Source organism: Canis lupus, chromosome 8 (genome assembly GCF_003254725.2).
Source record: "Canis lupus dingo isolate Sandy chromosome 8, ASM325472v2, whole genome shotgun sequence".
NCBI lineage: Eukaryota > Metazoa > Chordata > Mammalia > Carnivora > Canidae > Canis > Canis lupus.
The window spans coordinates 61699425-61722400 of NC_064250.1; the positions used below are offsets into that span (position 1 = coordinate 61699425).

The 22976-nt window shown below is 49.2% G+C and overlaps 1 protein-coding gene across 9 annotated transcripts in view; it reads right to left on the reverse strand.

Annotated features, from left to right (window-relative positions):
- TTC7B (tetratricopeptide repeat domain 7B) overlaps positions 1 to 22976 on the reverse strand; it is a 250993-nt gene that overhangs the window by 44838 nt on the left and 183179 nt on the right. For 6 of the 9 annotated variants that reach the window (XM_049113415.1, XM_025443119.3, XM_025443118.3 and 3 more), the window contains 4 exons: positions 17912 to 18028; positions 10686 to 10783; positions 7656 to 7820; positions 5207 to 5257 (listed from right to left, as the gene is read on the reverse strand). In XM_049113415.1, the coding sequence (XP_048969372.1) occupies positions 5207 to 5257; positions 7656 to 7820; positions 10686 to 10783; positions 17912 to 18028 (431 nt within the window). The remainder of the gene's footprint in view (positions 1 to 5206; positions 5258 to 7655; positions 7821 to 10685; positions 10784 to 17911; positions 18029 to 22976) is intronic. The other 3 variants (XM_025443120.3, XM_035719804.2, XM_025443121.3) reach the window with 3 other exon arrangements.

Genomic DNA, 22976 nt, shown 5'->3' on the forward strand with positions numbered 1-22976 from the left:
GAATAGTTAACATCTACTTTTCCTGGCAATAATGCAGTAAGTCAAAGTCTTCCATTGGATTAGAATTTAGAGGAAAAAAAGTAAGCATCGTTATGAATCAGGATGGATAGATCTAATGGAAAAATAATAATAATAAAAAAGAGCCTGTGAATTACTGTCCCCTAGGACTGAAATGCTAAATATCAAAATAGATTTGGATTTCCGTAGGTACGCAACTAGAAACGCTAGTTCTAACCAACATGTATATTTTTAAAAAGGCAACCCTTGTCTTTCTCACCAAAGCAAATGTATTCCCACAGTGTATGTGGGGGTGGAAGGGATTATTGCCCTAGGGGAAATGGACAAGTTGAGGCTTAAAAAAAGGAACTGGAGGGAGGAATATAAGATATGTTTCTAATTGGAAATCCAAGACGCTGGAGGAATAAGCTGCCACATAATCAGGTTCCACAGGTAAGCCAGGGAGAGTGTCCGGCTGCTGTGCATCTCTTATTTATCACGTTAATTCGAGACGTGCTTATCACCATCCTAACCCTGTAGGCCGAGCACCTGCTATGCTGCACCGAGTTCCTCAGGCACAGGGCACAGAGGCTCCGAAAAGCCACTGTGAAACCAGCCGAACCAAGAGCTGACCGGAGCCGGGGCGGGCGTGCCCTCACATCTGGTCCCTGTGCTGTGACCTAATTGTCCAGACGGTTCAGGGGGCACCAGATGCCTTGGGGCTGAGAGCCGTACATCCTCCGGCCAACTGCTCTCTCTCCCCTGCCACCCAGAAGCCCGGAAGAAAATGTTAGCTTGGACACCTGATATGAAGGCAAAGTGCCACCTGAGGAACTGTTGTGAGCCCCACTGCCGGGGCTTCCGTCTGGGTTCCCCTTGGACCACCACATATGGGGCTGGGGTGGGGAGCGGAAGGGGGCCACAGAGAGGACCCGGAAGCCGCAGTGGATAGGCCTCTCTCCCGACGGCTGAGAGGACCCAGGACCAAGGCCACCGACTTCAGGTGCTCAAGCCTGTTAGAAGACCCTGTCGCCAACAGGCCTTGGTGAGCTCAGATTGCTGAGGCAGCCGGGGCCTTTCCAAACACCCCTTTTCCAGAGCACACTCCACCTGTGGTTGACTTCACGCAGACCTGCAAGGTGGCAGTCGCATGTGAACCCCACCTCACATTCAGAGGGGTCTCAGAGGCGACAGTCCCATCAGACAAAAGGCGTGATAAGTGACACGGCTTGGTCATGCTCTGTAACGCACATGTTCACAGGCAGGCCACTGAGCACACGGCCAATGTTTATAGTTCAGCTGTCATGGGTGCGCGCCCCCCTCCCCTCCTAGCTTCCTAGACTAGATCTTAGATGAGACTCTGCCCACCTGGGGACTGGGCGGGCGTCGGCATCCAGAACGAGGGGAAGTGTTTGTTACATGACACGCGACAAAAATCCTTTACTGCACGTCTCGCACGCGTTTGCCTGGGGTTTGGGCTGCCTTTTGCTTCCCAGCCCCGGAATTACCTCGGATGCCTCACATGCATGACTGTGGAAGGATGGAGTGCCCGGCTGGGCCCCAAGTCCCATATTCTCCCTGACTAACCTCACGGCAGCACATACCTGTGCTCCCCACGTTTTTCTGAAAAGAACCAGAACCGCTCCAGCCGCGGGCACGCAGGGATCCCGCCCCCCCGCAACCCCCACCGCCCTGGGTAATGAATCTCTGCACCTATTTCCTCCGTGTTCTGAAATGATTCAATATTACCTGTCACTAGAGTTTATTCAATATCCAGTTCTGAGAAGCCGTGTGCCCTGCCCCCCAAAACGATTCAAATAAAAAGGAAAAGGCAACAGTTCCAACCTCTTAAAGACCCTGCATACTGAATAGCAACCCGAGTGACTAAGCATTCTTGCCAGGGAGCTCTGCTTGCGATTTTCATTTTTAACAGGGGAAGAAGGTCTGTTTCTCGAGATGGGGCTGGAAAGCAAAAATCAGTCCAACACTGCAGACTGCTGGCAGCCCGGTGACCTTCTCCCACCTGCCACCTGTGCTCAGAACCAGGACATCCTCGGGGCTGGGGGAGACAGCAGCTCAGTAGCTAGTGAGGAGTGCCTCCTATTTTTTGAAGGGGGAGGAGAGTCCATGCTCACGTCAACCCCCCAAGTCAGGCATATTGTTCTATACCTTTTCTTTTTTTTTTTTTTTAACATTAAACACTTTGGTCCTCCCTTCCCTTGGGTGTGAGGGCAGTTCCCATGTTTGCTGGAGGCAGTCGTGCTTCTCCAAGGAGGCTGACTTGGAGCTGGGGGGTGGGCTCCTCCCGGGCCCCTTTTCAGTCCCCCCCGCAGCCGCCACATCCCCTCTTCGTGGCGTGTCTACCAGTGCGACAGGAGCGAGGGGCTGTGGCGCTCTACGGGCAACCGCCGTTCCTACCCGATTCCCACTGCCAGGGAGGCCTCCTGCTTGTGGGTCCCTCTGATAAATAACTTTGGTCCCCATTCCACGAGATGCTTTCCTTTTTCACGGAGTGGAAAAGAGGTTAAGACAGCCAAGTAAGTCAGGACAGCCAAACCCACGGTCTCAAGACGAGATCACAGTTTCCAAGTGACTTTTAACAGAATCATCAAGCACATGAAACCTGACAGGATGGGTCTTCTCCTGAAGGGGTCAAGTTCTCTCCGGGGAAAGCTTTAGGGAAGGATCCCGCTAAGGCAGGGAGGGACTGGGGTGCACAGCCCCCAGTGGGCATGCGGGGTGGGGGGCAGGCATGCTGCTGGCAGGTGCTCACACGGGAAGCGTGGAGGGCAGCCGTTCACAAGCATGTGGGGAGATGCCAGCTGTCAGAGTGAGCCGAGCCATGGCTCTGGGCCGGAGACAGTACCTTCTGGAAGGCTACACCAGGCAGATGCTTTCATCTCCATTAGAAACCCTCGCTGTTGCATATTCATGAGGCTGTGTGTGCCTGGACTCAAGTGCCTGGGGGAGGCTGCTTCTGGGGAAAGCCTCCCCGGCTGGGGTGATGGTCTAATTACTGGACACACACTCCTTAAGCTCTGACTGCCATTTATTACTGACTTGCCAATCTCCTAAAACTCTCCTCAATCTGGTTTAAAGAAAGACACCACAGAACTAGCTGGGGGGAATTCATTTTAATTGCAATAAAAGAGCAAGAAAAGGTTCATCCTTGAATCATTAGGGCTGAATTCTTTTGATGGCCACCCCTCAAGGGTGGTGGGGTCATCACTAGAGTAACTGCTTCATATACAGATTTTAAAAACTTGACTTTGTTCCTTTAGGCAGGGGCAGGGGTGAAAGGTACACCCCACTGTCTAGTCACTTCCTCATTATGAGAGGCATTTCTAAATGTCAGAAAATGCAAAGTCAACAATGAAATGCTAGCCATAAGAAAAGGGGCAAAAAACAATGACCTTGAATTTGTTTCTCCACCTTATTTCCTTTGAGAGGTGTGTTTGGTCTTTAACCGGCTTATTCTCTTCCCCGGGTTATGGGCTCCTCAACAGAGCAGGGGTTTCACTGGAATCAGGGATATGGGAGGCTGAGAACCCACATCGTCGGCATTCCTGATCTCAGCATGATCTTGAGAGGCGAATAAAATGCACATTTTCCTCCAAGATGATGATGGGGAGAAGGGAGAGTGCTCCAGGATGGGGGCGCCTGGGGTGCCCAGGTCTAAGGAGCAGCGCACAGCCCACTAGAGGGGGGGTGGGCAGCTGCATCCCCAAGGGGCTCCTCCTGTCAGGTGGCCACCTCCCGGGGGGAGCCACAGCTGCCCGCTGTCACTCGGGAGAGGGCACCTGGCCCGGCCTGGAGGTCAGGGTGAGCTCCTGGCAGACCACAGAGGTGTGCGTGAGCTAGAATTAGTAAACTGACATCCTTAGAGACAGGGAAGCGAAGGCGGATGGAGATGAGATGAGTTGCCGGGGTGCTTCTGCAGAGCCTAGCTGTCCTGATCTTGGAGAGCTGGAAAGGTGGCCATGGAAGAGAGCTAAGTCCCTTGTGTAAACGCATCAAGCCCCACGGGAACTGATCAGGGCTGCCTGAAGATTTGAATGGGACCTGATTTCTGAAAATCAAATCTTTTCCACGTATCTAAGGAGCCGGACTTGAAAGAACCCTGGCAGTGAAACTTTTTTTTCCTTCCCTGAAGAACCGTAATGTATTGACAATACCAGACGTATGTTTCTACTATGGACTTTTATTTATTAAAAAAATATTTTATTTGTATAGACACTTTTAAAAGCCAGAAATAAAGTCACATCTGAGCTGAGCTAGATTTCAGATGGGAAATCAACTCCCTGAGAGGAATATTTGCTCTAAGCAGCAAAGGCTCAGATCATTCGAATGTATTGGATCACTATATACATTAGCATTGCCCAAAATGCAGTCCCCGGAACACTGATTCCACAGGATGGGTAAAATGATGAAATTAGCTTTTGGGAACAAGAGGTCAAACTTCAGAGCCTTGAATTTTTTAAACTGCAGGACTTCTCAGAGCCTTTACGGTGCTACCGTGAACTGTCAGTCTCTAAAAGGGAGATGCAATATTTCCCCAAAAATATTTGACTACAGAGAATCAGCAGCTAGGAAACATCCTTTGGAAAATGTGATAATTCACTCATGCTTTAAAAGAATACCACCTAAAAGTACTAGTCCTACACCCAGAGAACTGCTTAGTTTTAAGTTTTGGTAGATGCAGGTTAAATTTTATGGTGTCTGTTTGGCTTTTCTTTTTTTTTAGGAAAATTAATTATTAGAATTAATTTTCTATGTGGCAATAATAGTTGAACTGGAAAAAAATTTTCAAGATTCAACAGGTTCTCTCTAGCCCAAATTCATGGATGACCTGCACTAGGGAGGCTGAGTGTCTCATACTTCCAACTGGCGCTAGTGGGGCTGTGACCAATCCACTGCACACCTGGCTTGGACATCTTTCCTGCACTGCCTCCTTCTGTAATCCCTCCCAGAGAAGTACTGCCTCCCCAGCACCGAAACCCAGGCTGCAGGGGTGGGGACGGGGAGGGAACGCGCTAGCATCTCAGGAGAGACGGGCCCCAGGTGGCAGAGTGGGCAAGCGGGTGGCAGCTTTGCGTCCACATCATCTCAGCATTCCCAACGACCAACAACTACGACACACGTTCCATGGTGGAGGGAAGCGTGACTCTGGAGACCCTCAGAAAAGTTAATAGATTGGTAAACTACTTACTAACTGAAAAAAGGGAGGGAAAACCATGAAAGTATACTTCTGGAGAGTTGCCTTGGAACAACAAATCAAATCAAAAATTAAAACCAAGAAACGAAACATTTAAAAAATCAAAATTAAGGCTAAAAAAGCAAACAGAGTTCTAATAACCTTCCAACTGTAAGTCTGGCTGTCTCAAATTAGATTTCAATTCAAGAGTGACACATGTTTTTCCACTAACAATGTTTTTTGGTTGTTTTTTGTTTTGTTTTGTTTTGTTTTTTTTAAACCAAAGAAAGGCCAACTGGGCATTCCCCTCTACGTTTAAATGTTCACCCAGCACATGAGAGCTGACCAATTCATGTAATGTGTTTTGTTTCCAGGGCAGGAAATTCCAACGGGAAGGGAAAAATAATCAAACAAGCAGTTTTCAGATCTTTCCACCATTAACCGTAATCATGATCCGGACAGCGTGTAGACTTCGGCTAGTTTTCGCTTTTATGAAATCAAAGGATTGGAGGGAGAAATTCAGAGAATGTCAGGCCTTTGGCTATCTGTCCTAGTGAAAGGGGCTGGCATTCAAATTCATTACAATTTTAATCAAGAAATTTTACATCTATCAGTAATGCTTGGTATGCTTTCCCTTTCTTTAACTAGATGTTGTATCTATGGGGGAACAAAAAGATTCTTGGGCTTATCAGTCTTGGTTGAAACACCTGGGTACAGGGCGAGGCACTCCCTAAGGGTGGGAGATGACTCATGGTTTCACAAGGAATAAACAATTGAGCCCTGCTTGGGACACAAAACATGCAGCACAAAGCCCAGTGGTGCTCACGGCCCTAACAATTTACTAATTAACCTGGTGTCAGGTGTCTCACCGAAGAGTCAGGACTTAAGCCTTCAAAGGTTGAAAGGAACGCAGAGCTCTCTGGCATGTGACCAGATAAACCCAGGCAGGGGGCTAGAGGCAGGGGAGTTTGTTGTGCAGCAGGTGTGGATGGACCCGTGGGAACATGTCACGCTGTTCTAGAACAGTGGGTAAGGTCCCACTTTCAGACAAAAAACTGGGCAAAAACCAATGCACAAAACAACTTTTCTGGAAAAACCGTAGGTGGCAATCACCCGTGGGCATTGTATTAAGGGAAAAAGTCTATTTTAAGAAACTGATTAAAAACAACGTAAGCAGTTTATAAACATTATCTTCGTCTTGCATTTCATAAAGCTGGGATTGCCATGAAAGCAAAGTTCAGAACACTTACTATGCAGAGAAGTAAAGCCAGAGTGTTTCTTGGTTTGAATGATTTATTTTAGATGATAGCCTCATTTCTGCCCCGACTTTGTGTGTGCATGAGGTTAGCCCGGCAGGGTAGCCATCAGAAAGATGAGCACATTAGAGAAAGTAGTTCTTTCTGACAGCAGCTCCCCTTAGGAGCTTTTGTTCAGCCTATAAGTGAGCATTTGGGATAGAGATGAGCCCTTATAAATCGTGGATACAGAGATTAAATTTTCTGGCAGTGCTTCAGTAAAATGGAACATCAAATAAATGAGTGAAAGAAGGAAAGCCTGGCCCCTCCTGGTGAGACCCACATTGAGGTCCCATTTAAGGATGTGATCAACCAGTGTTTCATTTTAACATAGGGATGTATTTTGTTTTGTTTAAATGGACACAGGTCCCCAAACACCGTAAAACAGACTTTCAAATTTCCATATTTAAAAGCAGGATTAGAAGAAAATAATGTCCAATTTCTCTGCATAGTTCCCTAGGTTTTCACACAAACCCAGTATCTTCCTTGCACATGGAAAACAACTTTAGAGCACCATTTCTCAAGATGAAGTACGTAACCCGTCGGCCGTGGAATCCTAAGTGGGTATTCTATAGATCCACATGCCTGGGCTCCAGCTTGGGCTTGCTGAATCATCAACGCCAGGGGTGGGGCTCCGGAGATCTGCAGTTTTCAAAGCTCTTCATGTGATTTTAGTGCACAGTAGAACTTGAGAACCACAAATTTAAAGGGCCTATGGCCATTCTCTTTATGATAGCACCTTGATTGCTATATGCTTCTTGAACTAATTTCTAAATAGTCAGAAACATATAGAAATAAATTATTCGCCAAATGTTCTAATTTGCCTTTTTTAAAAGAGATTTTTATGCATGTAGAACAACTCTGGGAAAGCATTCAAGTAGCTGAGAACTAGAAGCAATTGTCTAGAAAAGCTTCTATTTATTCTGCTCAAAACAGGTCTCCTTTACTTTTCAAAGAGGAGCCTGGAACTAGGGCACCACTGTCGCCTTCTCCCCACACTGCTTTGGGATTTCCAAATTGGCAAGATTTTTCCGCAGATAAATCTGATGGAGTTTCCTATCCAGCTTATCAGTTAGGAAGATTATCAGAAAATGAAACATCAGGCAAATGAAGCAGGTCTAATGAGAAAGGTAAAAAAAATAACCCAAAAAACCATAAACCATGTTTACACAGAGAGGGTTCCTGGCGGGGGCCCGGGTCTCTGAATGAATGAGCAGCAGGGGGCCACACAAAGGTGTCAAGTTTGGGATGAGAACGAAGATGAGGAGACATAAACAGGTGGAGAGGAGATTCGGTTCTTGAAAGAGAAGAGGAGGAGGAGGAGGAAGCTGACACTAAAAAAAAAGTGAAAGAGAAAAAAAGGATAAAGGCAAAAAAAAAATAAAAAGCTTTAGAGACACAAAGGAAAAAATAAACTAGCTTTTAATATACTCACATACGCTGCAAAGAAAATGAGGTCATGTAATACACAATCATTCCTCTACTGGACAATAGAATATGAGTGCTTTTTGAAAGAAAACAAATTTGTTGTTTTTTCCACTGGTTATTTAATTAATTGTTCTGCAACAACATCATGTGATAAAAATAACTCAGATTTACCTGGGCACAGACTCGGCAGCATGATCCACTGAAAGTAATGCATCTTTAACCTACAATATCCGGGACAATCCTAGAGGAGACCGTTTTTCAGTCGGAAAGGTGTAGACCTCGGCTAGTCCTAATTTTTTTTTTTTTTAAACGAGAAGCGCTTATGTATATAGTTTACTTGAAAGTTAAGGTTTTCCTAGGGAGAGGGCGATGGGGTGGGACCATGTTGTCATGGTCCCAGCGTCGTGACAATGGGGTGTTGAGCTTTCTAGGCTGATCTGTGGTCTGGTGCACAGGCTGGGCACTTGGGAAGGGAAGCCGTTTCTGCCACTTTCGTGTCTCACAGCTGGAGAAACACCCAGAGCCGGAGAGACCCCTGCGGCTACAGTGAAAAATTGTCCCAGACACAGTGGACCCAACTTTCAAGCGAAAAGAATGGTTTTTGCTTGGGATAAGGGTCTGGTAATATCTACCAATGATTAAAGATAAATCTCCTTACTCCACATCCTGTTTTGAAGGCAAAAGGAAGAAAAAAAAATTTTTTTTTCATCCTCTATTTAAGGAACTACCAACTTATCCCTAAGAAAAGACAATGATTCATAGCTTTAACGCTAAGACTGTCACTCTATCTGATTCCTCTTTTTCCATGGCTGGGACCTATTGGTGTGTATGTGTGTGTGGGGGCTTTTCAATTTGCCGCATCCACTTAATGAAACCAATTCTGTTAGCTACAGTGGACCTGGTCAGGCCTGAGGGCAGGGCCAGTGGAAAGAATCCCTACAAGACTTATGGGAATAGTGCAACCACAACAATAAAACGGCCAGTGGCCAGGCCTGGGAGGCCATGCCATCCTCCTATCGTTCAAGGGCACCGGTGCAGCAATCCCAACTCCGACACCTGGGCCCCTGGAGCGAGTGGCTGGGTAGATGCACCAAAGCCCACTCGGGAGAAGGGAGCAGCAATGTCCTGACTATGCCACATATGCCCTCGCCTGGATACTACAGCCTCTGAGAAGGTCTAACCTGGCTGGGCAGACAAGGGCCAAAGGGGAGAACTCGTAATAAGTACCTCGCTCCTGTGCTGCCACAATCTGTATTCCCTGCAATGTGGCATTCAAGCCTTGGGACTGCTGGGGAAATTAGGGTCTGGGCCCAGCTGGAAGGAAAGGGGGTCTGAATTTAGAAGGGCTGTCCTCACAGGATCCTGAGGAGGGGGCAGGGCAGGGAGAAGGGTTGTCTTGGGCAGCCACAGCAGCTGTTCTGGATCAGCCCAGAGCCTCCCCTTCTGCCGCCGTGTCCCAGCCTCACCCCGCAGTGGTGAGTTTCCACAGTCTGATCCTCCCTTTCTGACAATGAGGGGGTTCCACAGTGTCTCTAGGAGAGCTGCTGTGCTGTTCAAAGTCACAGGCACCTCCCTAAGTACTGCTGGTCAATTGGGGAGGGGGGGGTCAGGCCACTCCACCGATCTGCAATTTCTGCTGCACCCGACACCCCACACTCCTCTGACCTGGGAGCCTGGGGGCCCCGGGATCACACTTCTCAAGCTGACTTTACATTTGGTAAAAGGGAGCCTAGTAGAGGAGTACAGTCTGCAGGCAGCTGTGAGCATGGGCCAGGGCAGGCAGCACATCTGGCTGTTACAGGGTGACATCTCTCCTGTCCCACCAGAAGCAGGACTTTTTGGGAGATGGCTGTGCACACGTCAGGGCTGCCCCGCAGCTCTCTCTAGAAGGGCTCCGTCAGGGCTGGGGCCTGCCATGAGGTCAGGAGAAGGACCTGGAGGCTCCTTTCAGGAAGCCAGTGGGCAAGGCATACCCGATGGGGACGAAGGCTTACACAGGCCCTCTGTGGGGTGGCGGGGGGGGGGGGCAGGGGAAGGTGCAGAAGCAACAGAACCAGCTTTCAAATGATGCTCTGGAATCCCCTCTGAGGCTCTAAGTGGAGGGAACGTCTTAACATCCTCCAAATCGCCACCGAATAGCCAGCGTAACTACTAGAAGCACTCGTCTGGGGCTTGGGAGTCACAGAGGCATCTGTGCTCCTCTGTACTTAGGCAAATGTGGGAACCCAAAGGATGAAGCGTGCACACCTGCTCGGAGGCAAGTCATGCAGGCCTTCCCGTCGGGATGGGACACTCAGAGGCTCAGCCGCACCTATGTCCCTAGAGGGCCTTTGTGTGGGGGGAGGGCACATGGGGGGGTGTTCCTATGTTCAACTGATTAAAAATCGAAACCTGATTTCAGCAAAATCTGAAACTTAAGAGAGAGAGGGAGAAACGGAAAAGCAGAGGGGAAGCTTCATGGGGATGCGAACAATTTAATTTTAGTTCTGAATTTGAGGCTCTGAGAGCAGGGCGGGGTGGGGTGTGGTGGGGGGGATAGAAAGATTTCAAAGGACCGTGTGGGGCAGGCACCCCAGCGTCGCCCACTGTGAACACACTTGCAAAGACACGGGAGGAAATGCGCCTCCGCTGAGTTTAACCTCTTTGTGGGGGGTACATTTCTGAACCCCATCCCTGGCCAGGTTCGCCCCTCGCCCCTCGCCCCGGGGGTGGGTAGCAGGCCCCACGCGCTCACCGATACCGCTCTGTCCCCTCTGGTCTAGTATTCTCACCTGTCTCAGGATCGCTGAAGTCTGGCAAGGTAATTGTGTTAAGCTGTCGTCTGTCAGCAATGGTTCTATCTAAGAGGCTGCTCCCACGTCCAGAATCACTGCAAAACACAGCTGCAGAGATCAGTCATGGGAAGGGGGGCCGGGGGAAAGACACAGCATCAACCATCACCCACTGACCCGAGGCGTGGTCCCACCTTTGGTGCCTTTTGGATGTTCCCAAAAGGTGTCCTGCACCCTGGCTCCGCCCGGGCGGGGAGCCCTTACCCTGTTCACCTTCACAAATATGCTCAAACCACACCCCCGGCCCCTTGCTAATTTGAGCCTCTCTTGTGTCATTATAAGACACGCAACCAAAAACCCGAACCCAGCTTCTCTGTGCGCCTCAGGACGCAGAACCGATGGGCCTTGGAAGTCTCAGAACTCATCAAGGCCCTCAACCCGTCATCTGCGGATTGTCTTACCAACCGGTGGTCGACAGCTGAGCCCTCCCTGCCCAAGGAAGACCCCTGGGGCACTTCTACAAGACCCTCATGTCTAGACCCCCCTCCAGATCAGATCCATGTACTTCGGGGGGTGGGTACTCAACATCTTCCCCAGCTCCCCAGGGGGGCCCAAGGTATAGCTAGATTTGAGAACCCCCGGACCTTTGCTTTTCAAAGGGCAAACACAGCTGTGGCCTGGTTGGAGTCTCTAGCTAATGGATGAGGGGGAAAGGAGTTGTGGGATCACCTGGGGGTGGACTGCACCCCCCCAACCTGCCTCCAATGCACATGCCATCCAGCTGGCCCAGTGACCCATAGCTGGGGAAGGCTGGGCCTTGAGAACACGCAGCAGGGTTGGGGTGCCTGCCCCCAAGCCAGCACTGCCACTGGCTACCCGCACCTGCTTCTGGAGAGCAGGCTTGGACCCTTTGTGTGGCAGGTCATGTGGGGAAGACCACACGAGGCCTAAGAGGGGTGAGACACAGGCAGGGGACCTTGGCTCCCACAGATTCTCGTTTTCTTTTGTTCTAAGCAGCCTGTAAAGCAAAAACAGTTACATTCGTTTCCCCTCTATCACGATGTTCCATCCAAGGGGCTCCAAAGAGCAGCACATCTATCTCTTGAGGTTTGAGTCTACAAACGCTATTCTTTGAATCTGTTTTGTTTTGTTGATCTGGGGGCTCCAGGCATGGGTTGTTTTTTTTGTTGTTGTTGTTAAGAAGTTCAAATTCTATAATAAAGGGACACAATTTCCTTCCTGTATGCAGCTGTTGCTAAAAGTGGTACAAACAAGATTTGGTATGAAACTTAATATGGTTCGCAGGCTGTAATTTCCACGTCCAATGATGTCATTAGAGAAATCCACGGGAAACAGACGGAAACTTGCTTCAGTACAGACTATGTGTCAGCCTATACTTATTACATCATTGGATACACGGTTTTGGGTTTTTTTTTTGTTTTGTTTTTTGGAAACTGTTCTATTAATTATTTCCACAATCGGGAAATAACTGACTCTGAGCAGAAGACCACAAAAAAGTATGTGCAAATGTTAATTGCATTAGTGACTGAATATTCCTAACACTGGTCTGTTCATGTGTTTTTAATATAAATATTAGAAAAATATTACGAAGAGTTATGATCTGAATATCGCAATGGCTCCCCACCCGGGAGCTTTTCAGATGATATCACCTCAAAATACAGTGATTTTGTATTTTTTTTTTAAAGATTTTATTTATCTATTCATGAGAGACACAGAGAGAGGCAGAGACACAGGCAGAGGGAGAAGCAGGCTCCCTGCAGGGAGCCTGATGGGGGATTCAATCCCAGGACCCTGGGGTCATGCCCTGAGCTGAAGGTAGATGCTCAACCACTGAGCAACCCAGGCACCCCAAAATACAGAGATTTTTTTTTCCCCATCACCTTGGGGATTCCAGGACACCCTAAAGTGCTGGTGTTGCAAGGAAAGGCTTTGCCTGGGCTCTGATGGAGCGCATATGAGGTCAGAAGTGTTTGCTTTGGCCGTGACCCTCCTGGCTTCCCATCTTATCAGCTCTCATCGCCTGGGGTTGGCTGCCCCGAGTGCTGTTGGGCCCTGGAGGCTAGCCAGGGGTCTAGGACCTTGTCCTCTGTCTGTCCTTAACACTGAGGTCACTTTGGTTCTACTGTCCCTGTGCCTCAGTGTCTCCCCTGTCAGATGAGGATAAGGATCATCTCCCACATACAGCACTGAGCTGAGCTTGGACAGAGCACCGAGAAATCTACAACCTTTAGGTACAGTCCATGGGCCTCTGTAAGCACATCTACCTACACACACACCCCCGAGGTCAGTGCGGCTGGCTCATTTCTGAAGACCCCTTGTTCCTAGCCTCCTGGTGTGACGGTAGGTGAGAGGAAGCAGAGTTAAGGGCCTCCCACCCTGGCTGTTAGAGATGGCAGCTACAGCCCAACTCTGAACTTGCGAACCTTCCCCACTGGTCATGACACGGGACCTGCTCCCCCTCCACCAGCTGAGGAACTGGGTGCAGTCACATTCCTTAGTGGTTCTTCATAGCTCCTTCGGAAAACCACACATAAGCAACAGTTCATGATTCAAAATGGAGATGCTTTGGTTCCCGCTGTGACTGATCGAGAATTTTGCTGGTTGCTTAAAGCCATTTTTAGTTCTACACTGCTAGGGCGTGGAGTCTTAACCACTCGAGATTTGCCTTTGCAGGAGCAAAGGAGCATCCCTTTACTGGGATGTGGAGGAAGAGGCAGAGGGGGCCCCGGCCAGCCCTTGGGTCTCCTTGCCTCTCTCACTTCGGCCAGTGTCTCTCACCAAAGCCTTCCTTGCTCCCTATGGACCCTGCTTGGCCCCTGCCATGGGCCCCTCTCCCACCTTGCCTTCCAGTGACCTCACCTCTACTATGCCTGGCCTGTGGCTGCAAGAAACACCTCTGGAGGGGGGCAGCAGGAGAGGAAGGAGGACCATTCCTGGTCAGTGGTGCTAGTAGAGGGCTGATGGAGGGGACGCTGGCAGAAGTCCCAAATCCACGGTACTGTTGATCTCCACACAGGTGGGACTGAGCATTTAGAGTACATGCTAGTGGTGGTTAAAGTTACACTGGACACTAGAAGCTTCTCTTGTAAATCTTCTACCTTCTATAGCACACACAGGTTGTTAATCACAAGAAACAAGCTGGTGGTGGGCTGGGAGTCAGAGCCCGGTGGTCTTTGTTGCAACCCAGTGCCTTACCAGCTTCTGAACTAGCATCTGACACACAGAGAATACTGGATGGAAGAGGAGCCCTGGGATGAGGGAAGCCAGAGGGGGCCGGGGTAGGGAGGAGACGCCTATTCCTTTCCAGGCCTCCGATGGCCAACTAACAAGCGTCAAAGCAAGCTCCCAGTATCCTTGACCCTCAATTCTCATCAGTGAAATGGGTGTGAAAGAATAGGACACCTGCCTGTTTTATGGGGCTGCTTCGAAGATGAAATGAGAGCACATTTTGTAAAAAGAAAGCTTCCCCAAAATGCTGGCGACTGTTAACCACTATTGGATGGGGTTTCCAACTTCCAACTGAGGTTAAAGAAAGCATCTTAAAAAAAAAAAAAGAAAAAGAAAAAGAAAAAAACTTGAACTGCTATTTGTGAGTAAGCGTAGGACTGAGGAAGAAACAATTTTCTTCCAATTATGTGGCTCTGTGATGGAGATGGTCCACGTGGCAGTGGCGAGGGGGAGGGGAAAGAAGTGGTTAACAATAAAAAAATAAATAAAAAGGCAAAGAAGTTGGCTGGCAACTCCGAGAGGCAGCGTGCGTGGTGCAGGGAGCTCGGGCGTGAGGACAGACTGAGCTGGAGTCAGACAGAGCTCTACTGCTTATTTAATTGGGAAAACTTAGGCAAGTTATTCAGCCTTGTTTTCTATAAAACGGAGAGTAGCGGTCTTGCAAGGCCACTGTAGGCACTGAAGAGAAGGGGCAGCACAGTGAGTCCCCAGCTGAAACACTGACAGTCAGTTCAAGGGGGCCGCGGGGACCCCTGGTCACAAGTCACACTGCCCTGGGCCGCTGAGCCAATGTGCACGAGAAAGGAAGGGGCCTGCTCCTCTGCTGACAGAGCGGAGACGAAACCCGAGACGGATGTCTGTCCTGAAGGCAAGTAAAAGTGCAGACCCAGCAAACAAATCCAGGCTTCTGAAATGACACACACCTTTGCCAAATGCACACCCCAGAGAACGCCACCCACCGCTCTGCTCACGGCAAGAGACGCGTTCTCAGACTGCAGGTGGGACGCTCTTTGCAAGTTGTCTAAGGCTCAGTTCAGCGACTAACTCTGGGATTTTTTTCCTTCAGGCAAAAATAAAGAGGGAACGAGCTGCAGAGAGCACGAAAGCTCGGTCCCTTCTCCACGTGGCCGGCTGTGGCTGCTCTCTGGGAGGGGGTGGGGCCGGTGGGAAGCCCTGGCAGGTGCAGCAGAGGCCTCTCCACAGGGGAGCGCGCTCACAAACGGGGAGTCCGCGTGGGCCTTCTGGGGAGAAACCAACCACCTGCCACGATGCTCCCTGCCCAGTTTTTCTTTCTTTTTCTTTTCTTTTTTTTAAAGCACTTCTCATGCACTTGTTCATGCAACTCTACCCTCTTCTAGAACCCCGTGTGACCCGATCACAGACTCGAGGCTGTTGGACCCAGAGCTGCCCTTATGTGGAGAACTTTTAAGTATGCTGCCCCTTGTCAAGACGCAGCCCTCCCCTCTTTCTTCTACTCCAGGGTCATGTCTTACCCGACCCAATGGGGGAGGAGGTTTAAATTTGTGCAATGGGAAGGCCTATAGGAGAGACATTTATTTATATCCCAGAGAAAATAAATAAAGTTAAAAAAAAAAACCCACAATTGAGAAGCTCCTTAATCAGGGGGCTGCTCAATTACCACCCCTGCGCCCCTCCCCCAGGGCTTCGGGAATCCTGGCAGAGCAGGCCGCAAGCTCATGGGGGGCCCTCTGCCCACCCCTGTGCCCCATCCAGACTCCACGCCCCGAGCCAGGGTTCCTCCCTGCTCTGGCCCTGAAAGATCCTTCAGGAAACGGAGGAAGTATGGACACAGCCCAGGCATTTGGTTAAGTATTTTTAAAAAGCTTTCCAATTCTGCTATTTTTTTCTCCTCACATTCAATATTCTTGGTTGCTAAGTGGGAGGAAATGTAGGGGAGGTGGAGAGGTGTGGAGAACTGAGGGAAAATTGGCAATATGAAGGCTGATGGGTTTATTTTCTCATCTCTAACGGGGGGTACGGGCGAAGGAACGCTCCAGTGCGGAAGCCACCAGCCTGGGCAGCGTCTCCGGTTAGCGGCACTTGTGGCCAAGACTCTTCCCGAAATCCTGCTGCTTCTGACGGGCCAGGAGCGGGGGGCTTTTTGGGAACATAACATGGGCATTTTCTATTTCTGCTTGCAGACTTAGGAAAGCAGAATTTGTTTAAAAATTAAAATGATCTTTATTTTCAGAATGCAGCTGCCAAAGGGAAGAGGCCGGCTTCACGACTATCCTGCTACCGAGAGGAAGACGCAGCGTGGGGCGGTCACATGCCGCAGGTGACGCCTGCGAAGGGGGTTCTCAGCTCATTCTTGTGACTCTGGCTTTGCTGGGGTCGTGGGGCTGCCTGCTGGTTGGGGTGGGGAGGGGTGACAGCCTGCAGGCTGGCTGCTCTCTGGCTTCACTGCCCACAAGACCTGTCTGTGGTCACGACTCTGTCTAATGTCAGTTCACCAGGACCCATCCTCTCAAGGGGAAGAGGCTGATTTTGAATATATATATATATATATATATATATATATATATTTTTTTTTTTTTTTTAAGATTTTATTTATTTATTCATGAGAGACACAGAGAGAGAGAGAGGCAGAGACACAGGCAGAGGGAGAAACAGGCTCCCTACGGAGAGTCAGATGTGGGACTCGATCCCAGGACCTGAGCCGAAGGCAGATGCTCAACTGTTGAGCCACCCAGGGGCCCCTGAATATTTTCTTTTAACTGCAGAAACGTTTGTAAAACAAATCCCCCCAGGGAACCTCTCCTGCACTCTGCTGCTCCCCTAACGCCCTCAAGCCCATCCCACCCCCTTTCCTCTCCCCAGGCCCGAGGACTGCAGACCACAGCCACCTGCCTGTCACCTCCTAGGGGACAGTGTGGGGCAAGTGACACCCTCAGTTAGTACACATCTCTGACTGGAGTTGAACATTTTTAGGCTCCTGACTTTTAAGAGCTAGTGTGGGCTGTCCATACATCTTGCTATGAGCTTGAAGAAATGTGCCAAGAGTATGAGTAGTTGTTTGAAGGCACTTATATTATTAGGTCCCTTTTCATTAAATGACATCCCCCAAGGGCAGGACACACTTGGTCATTTAAACAAATGCCAGGAAGAATGGCCCAAGACTTGAAAATGGGAACCAGGGGTTACTGGGTGTCTTTCAGGGGGGTCCACCTGTGGGCCTTTCCCCCAGTTATCTGCCTGGGTCAGGGGGGTGCCCTCGGTGGACTCTGACTGACTGAGGCTGTTTTATAGCTCCATCTGTAGGCAAATGGTTTCCACCCTGTAAAAAGACCACTCCAAACAATATCTTTCATTGTCCTATGGGATATTGTTTTTGCATTTCTCTACAAATGCATTTCAGTGTAACTATTCTCCAATTCTTCTCCAGATGAGTTTTAATGTCTTACTGGCTTCCTCATTAGTTAATGAGGTAAGTAAAACCTTAGATACATGCTTATTTTATATTCATTTGAGTCATGATTTTAACTGTTTGAAAATTATACTTTATCATGCCAATAGCTATTTCCACTCTCCTTAACAGGGCCTGGATTGTGGTCTCTGCAGGTCCTTTGAATACTACTGTCAGACCCCCACCTGGGGTACATAATTACTAGTCTATCCATAAATCACCAGCAAGATGATTAAGACTTGTCCAAGGAGTTACATAAATGGCTGGTTGAGAGGAATGGGTGGGAGATCACTTGTGCCTTGGGCCTGGTGGGTCATGTGGCAGCCACAGCAAAAGAAACCCACAACTTGGGGGCTTCGTCACCTGTGGGAAGGAGATCCCCTTACAGATGGAGCATGTGAGGCTCCTCCTGTCCTGCACTGCTCACCACAACCCAGGGGTGCACAGGGTGGCTGGGTAATGCCAGCTTGCTAAATGCCCATCAGAGATGGCACCCAGCAGGCAGGCACCCTGCAGAAACCGTGCAAAACAGCAACTGTTGGCCTCTTACCTGGGATTGGTGAGGTTGTAGCAGGATTTCCATATTTGTAACATGTGCTTACAGGTGAGGAGTGCCTCATCTGGGCCCCGGCAGAGCGACTCCAACTTTACTTTGGAAAACAGGAGTCTACAGTGGGAAGACAAAGGGAGAAAACAACATGGCTCAAGCCAGAGCATCTCCAGCACAGCCCAACCCAGTGGCCTGGCCTAGACCTGAAAGCTATTGTACTCATTCTAGAGGGTGTTGTGCAGAGGCTTGGTCTGAGGGACGCGGTGGCAGCAGGGCCAAGGGTTCTGGAACTCTCAACTCAATAGATGGCCTTGTCAGTGGAAGACCAAATGTGAACATTTGTGTTTGGGTTAAAGGCTCATTTTATCGAGAACGCAGGGATTTTATTAAGAGCTTACTTCTTTAAAAACAAAACAAAACAAATCTATTTGTAAGATTCCAAAAGTTCACTAAAAGAAAATCTTGATTTACTTACAAAATCACACAGGAGACTCGACTCAGTTGATACAAAGGATCTACAAATAACCTTCCACAAAGATCCTCATCATGGGAAGGTGAACCAGTCCTGTAGGCCTCGAAAAGCCTGAACCGAAGGCACGTAAAGAAGGGGTCATCTGGGTCAAGTCTGCTCCTCAGAGCTTCCCAGCCCTGCTACTTAAGGGCGAGGACTTCACCTCACTCCATAATCACCAACTATCTCTTCCCTATTTCTGTTATCACCAGTGGTTTGACCCTCTGTTGTCCACAACTTCTGTGAGCTAAGCTTTAGACCCTTGTCTCCTTCTTGGCCTCCTGGTTATCCCATTCCCAAATTCTACTTATGCCCTTTCTGGAGACATTAGCTCCACTGGTCCCTGGGCTAATAGTACTGTCCCTGTGGAGGGTACTGGCACCTTCCTGGTGGTCTTCCTGTCTACCACATTGGTTCGCCCTAAGAAATTGCATTATGAAGATCTCTGAAAATCATCTTCAGTCCTAGCTCAAGAAACTACAATGATTCCTTACTGTTTGTAACGATAAGTCAAGCTTCCTTGTTGAATACTCAGGGCACCCTATCTACTGGCCACTCCTGTCCCACCACTACTCGTTCTGGGACAAGCATCCCTCTGGACCCTTTACTCCTATCAATATAATTCACTGGCCAAAGGCCAGGTTCCTTTCCTAGCTCTGCGAACATATATGCTGTGTCCTCAGTTTTAATCTGTATGAATCTACCACTCTCCTTAATTCTTCCTAAATTCTAAACCCAGCAAAAAACCCCACCTCATCAAACAATGCCCCGTTTACGTCTCTACTATGTATCACATTAGCTGGTGTTCGCTGTTAATAATAATGCAAAGAAGGAAGGGGGGGACAGCTGCTGTCTCTTAGAGACCCCACCCTCCATGACCAGCCCTGGGTATGGCCTTCACCAACAATACCGAAGGCATCTTTGTAACAGCCCTCGGTAGGTGGTACTTAACTCCCTTCCATACAAGAACACCAATCCCTCACTTCCATGGTGCCTAGGACTGTTCTCTTAGGCCAAGGTGCCTTAGAGCCACATTTTCTCATTGACTATTTTCTCTGCAAACCACACAAGACTGAGGAATGTATCTCCAGTGATTTAGTCAGACACATAAGGGGATTCCTCAACCATGCATGACGTAATGACCTCATTCTAAGGCACTCTGGAAGAAGAAAGCCTCTTTTTTCTCAGTGGAAGACAGAAAGAGGGTGGTCCTAATGAATCACTCCCCAAGCTCTGGAATGGGTTAGTACCACCCACTCCCTCCAAATGGAACACAGGGTGCCTAAGGGGGTGCTGGTGGCCTTCAGAGGGCTCAGGGCTGCAGCTTCCTCAGTCTGGGTCTGCAGACGCCCAGGGTGATGGCAAAGGGTCAGGTGATGACGGGGATGTGGTCCCTGGTCTACAAGCAGGCGGGCATAAGGGGTGAGGCCAGATGTGAGGGCAGGGCTCGACTTCTGCTCAAAAACATCTCAAGGAGTGGAAGTTCCCTGAGGGGAGAGAAGGAGTCAGGTGCCAACTCCTGCTGACGTCTTCACCAGTCCAGAAAGTGGTGGGAATCTTTTCCCACCAGAATCTCCCACCAAACTTGGGTCAACTGGGGAATGTGCTACAAAAGGAGGACGAGCTGCCAAAGGGTCACCTTTCAGCATATAGTGGAGACCTATTCAGAGGCCAGAGACCTTCCTGGGTCTGGATGCAAGGCAATTTTGGCCACGGGAGGTCCTCCTGGCCCAGGACCGTGATGACGTTCTCTGGGAGGTGCACTGAGCTCTTCTGGCCCTCACAGTGAGGGCCATGAGGTGGTGGGGTAGGTGGCCCTGCATGCGGTGGCAGTCTGGCTCCAATTGTCCAATTGTCCTTTAACTGTACCCAAAGCGCCAAATGCCAGAGCTCATCTCTAAACCTCAACTTGGGGGAACAGTTCCATGCAAGTCTTCTTGGCTGGAAAAAGAACTTCTAATTAACATGAAATAACAGCTTTCAAACACTTGAGTCAGGATATGGAGTTGAAAAGGTGTGGGCTGAATTTAAGAGACCCAGACAGGAAGAACAATAGTAGAACTGCTGAGCAGGAAGGATGGGAAAAGCACCTGGATGTGAAGCAGGAGGAACAGCAGGAGACAGAAGGGGCTGGAAGACACGGGCAGGGGAGCGAAAGCACAGCCTTGCAGCTGCTGTCAGGTGCCTCTAACATGACAGGTGGAACGCCCTGACAAGCCGGACCCTGGTGTTCCCTTGGGTGCACGTGTGAGAGCAGGACATGGGGGTACGACTCCCCTCACCACCTCCCCGAATTTCCAGGCTTGTCTGCAAACAGAGAACAATATCAAAAGCAGGACAAGGGATGCCTGTCATATTTGCCGAACCCTTGCTCACACATTTCAGGAGTGTTCAAAAACATCTGGCCAGGCATAGGCTGTGAAGAGGACGCAAATAATGATCGGCCCTGGTTTGCTACACTTGATGTATTACAGATTCAACCTACGATGAGAAGTTGGGAAAAAAGGGGTGCCCAGTGGCTCCATTGGTGAAGCATCTGCCTTCGGATCAGGTTGTGATCCTGGGGTCCTGGGATTGAGCCCTGAGTCAGGCTCCCTGCTCAGCAGGGAGTCAGCTTCTCCCTCTGTCTCTGCCTCTCCCACTGCTCCTGCTCTCTTTCTCTTTTTCTCTCAAATAAATAAATAAATAAATAAATAAATAAATAAATAAATAAAATCTTAAAACAAAAGTCATGAAGAAGCCCGGGACAAGTCAGCATCGACCACTACTCCGGCACCCAGCAGATGGGCAGAGGGCCTGCAGGCGGGCAGTGCTGGCTGGTCCCATCAGCCGAGTCCAACCTGGCTGAGTGGTGCTTCTCTTGCTAAGAAGCCACGTGCTGGGACAGTGCCCTATCCCTACCCTGTTTACCTGGTTCAAAGTTCATCAGCCTAATTATAGTTTTGGTTCAGAGACTCACTGCAACTTACAGGAAACTAAAGAAGAATAAAGAATTGTCGACAAACAAATCTAGGTCACTGGTAGCCCAGGTCTAGCGTCTCACACGATGCTGCTCCTGCTCAAATGCTTAGCCTCGGTCTCCTCACCGCCCATCGTGGACGTCTCCCATGCTAGCCGTGATCGACTTCCTCTGTGTCACTTTCCCTCATGACCCTGGGCCTTTGTGCACGCTTTTCTTTCTGTCTGGAATGTCTTTTCCATCCGTTTCTGCTTTTTAAGCATCTACTCATCTTTCAGGTCAAATGGCTCCTTCCGCCTTCCCGGCCCCCCTTAGTAAAGCCAACCTTAGGGACTGGGAGCTAAAGCTCCTGAACGGAAATGCAATTCCAGAAAATATGAGAGCTCTCAACTGTGGAATAATAAGCGACAAGCCAGGGAAATGTCTGCTTTCAAGACAAGCAGAATAAGAACAACAGCTGCTGCCAGACACTTTAAATATTTAATCGCTGATTCTTATACCAACCCTGCAGGTTAGGTTGAGAGTAACTTGCCTGAGTTCACACCGCCAGTCACTCACTGCTAGAAAAGAACTTCAGACCAGACCCACTGAACAAGAAACATAGGAGAGTCACTTAAAATGTTCTCACTGCATCCCGACATTAATGAATATGGACAGCATTTTCTAATCCATTGCCAAATATTAAAAACCCTATGACGTGCAAAGATCTGTGTTACACGTGTGCAATAAAAAGTGGGTATAAAATACAGTCCCTTGCCTTCAAAGAACTTAGAGTCCAAGCAGAAGACAAGACCTGGCCACAAATATGAGGCAGGATTCCCTGATTTGGGGACAGATCATGGCCCTGGAACTTGAGTGGGGCCGCAGAAAGACAGGGGTTGGTTTCAGGGGGGATTGTACCTAGGACACATCATACGTGCTTCTGCAAAAAAAAAAAAAAAAAAAAAAAAAAAATGCTCACATTTGCCTGTGCTTTTTGTGATTTGCCTCTTTCACCCAAAAGCCCAGTGAGTATAAAATCCTAGTCATTGGAAGGACTCGGTTAATTGAGGTTTTACTTTCTATCAAACCTGAGAGAAATAGTATTTTACCCTATGCCTGGAATTTCTTACAACTCCCAAGATACCTCTTGAAGTAACACCTGTGTTTGGCGTGGTGTAGATGTAGAAAGAGGGCACAACCCCAGTGAAGCTCTGGGGCGTGTGGCATTGTGACTTTTCCCTACGTGTCTTAGGGAACACATCAAAGTGGCATTCTATCAGAGCCAGGTTAAATGTCTAATGATCATCCCCAGGAAGACTTTCCTGACCCCCTGGAAACTGCCCCCAACCCCTAGACCCTCACTTCTAGTGTAACATTCCAGTTTAACTTTATTCTGCCCGTCCCCTGCCCCCTGCCCCACAGAGCCCCAGACCTCAGCCATCACTCCTTGAGCTCAGGGCAGACTCTCGCATCGCCCCTGTGCTCAGGCTGCTGCATCTACCCTGGAAGTCCTCTTCCCAGGGCCTCTCCCACCCGCAGCTGTGCCAATCCCATGGGCTGACATCTTCCATGACCCCTGCCTCAGGCAGGAATCTATGTCCTTCCTCGCCTCA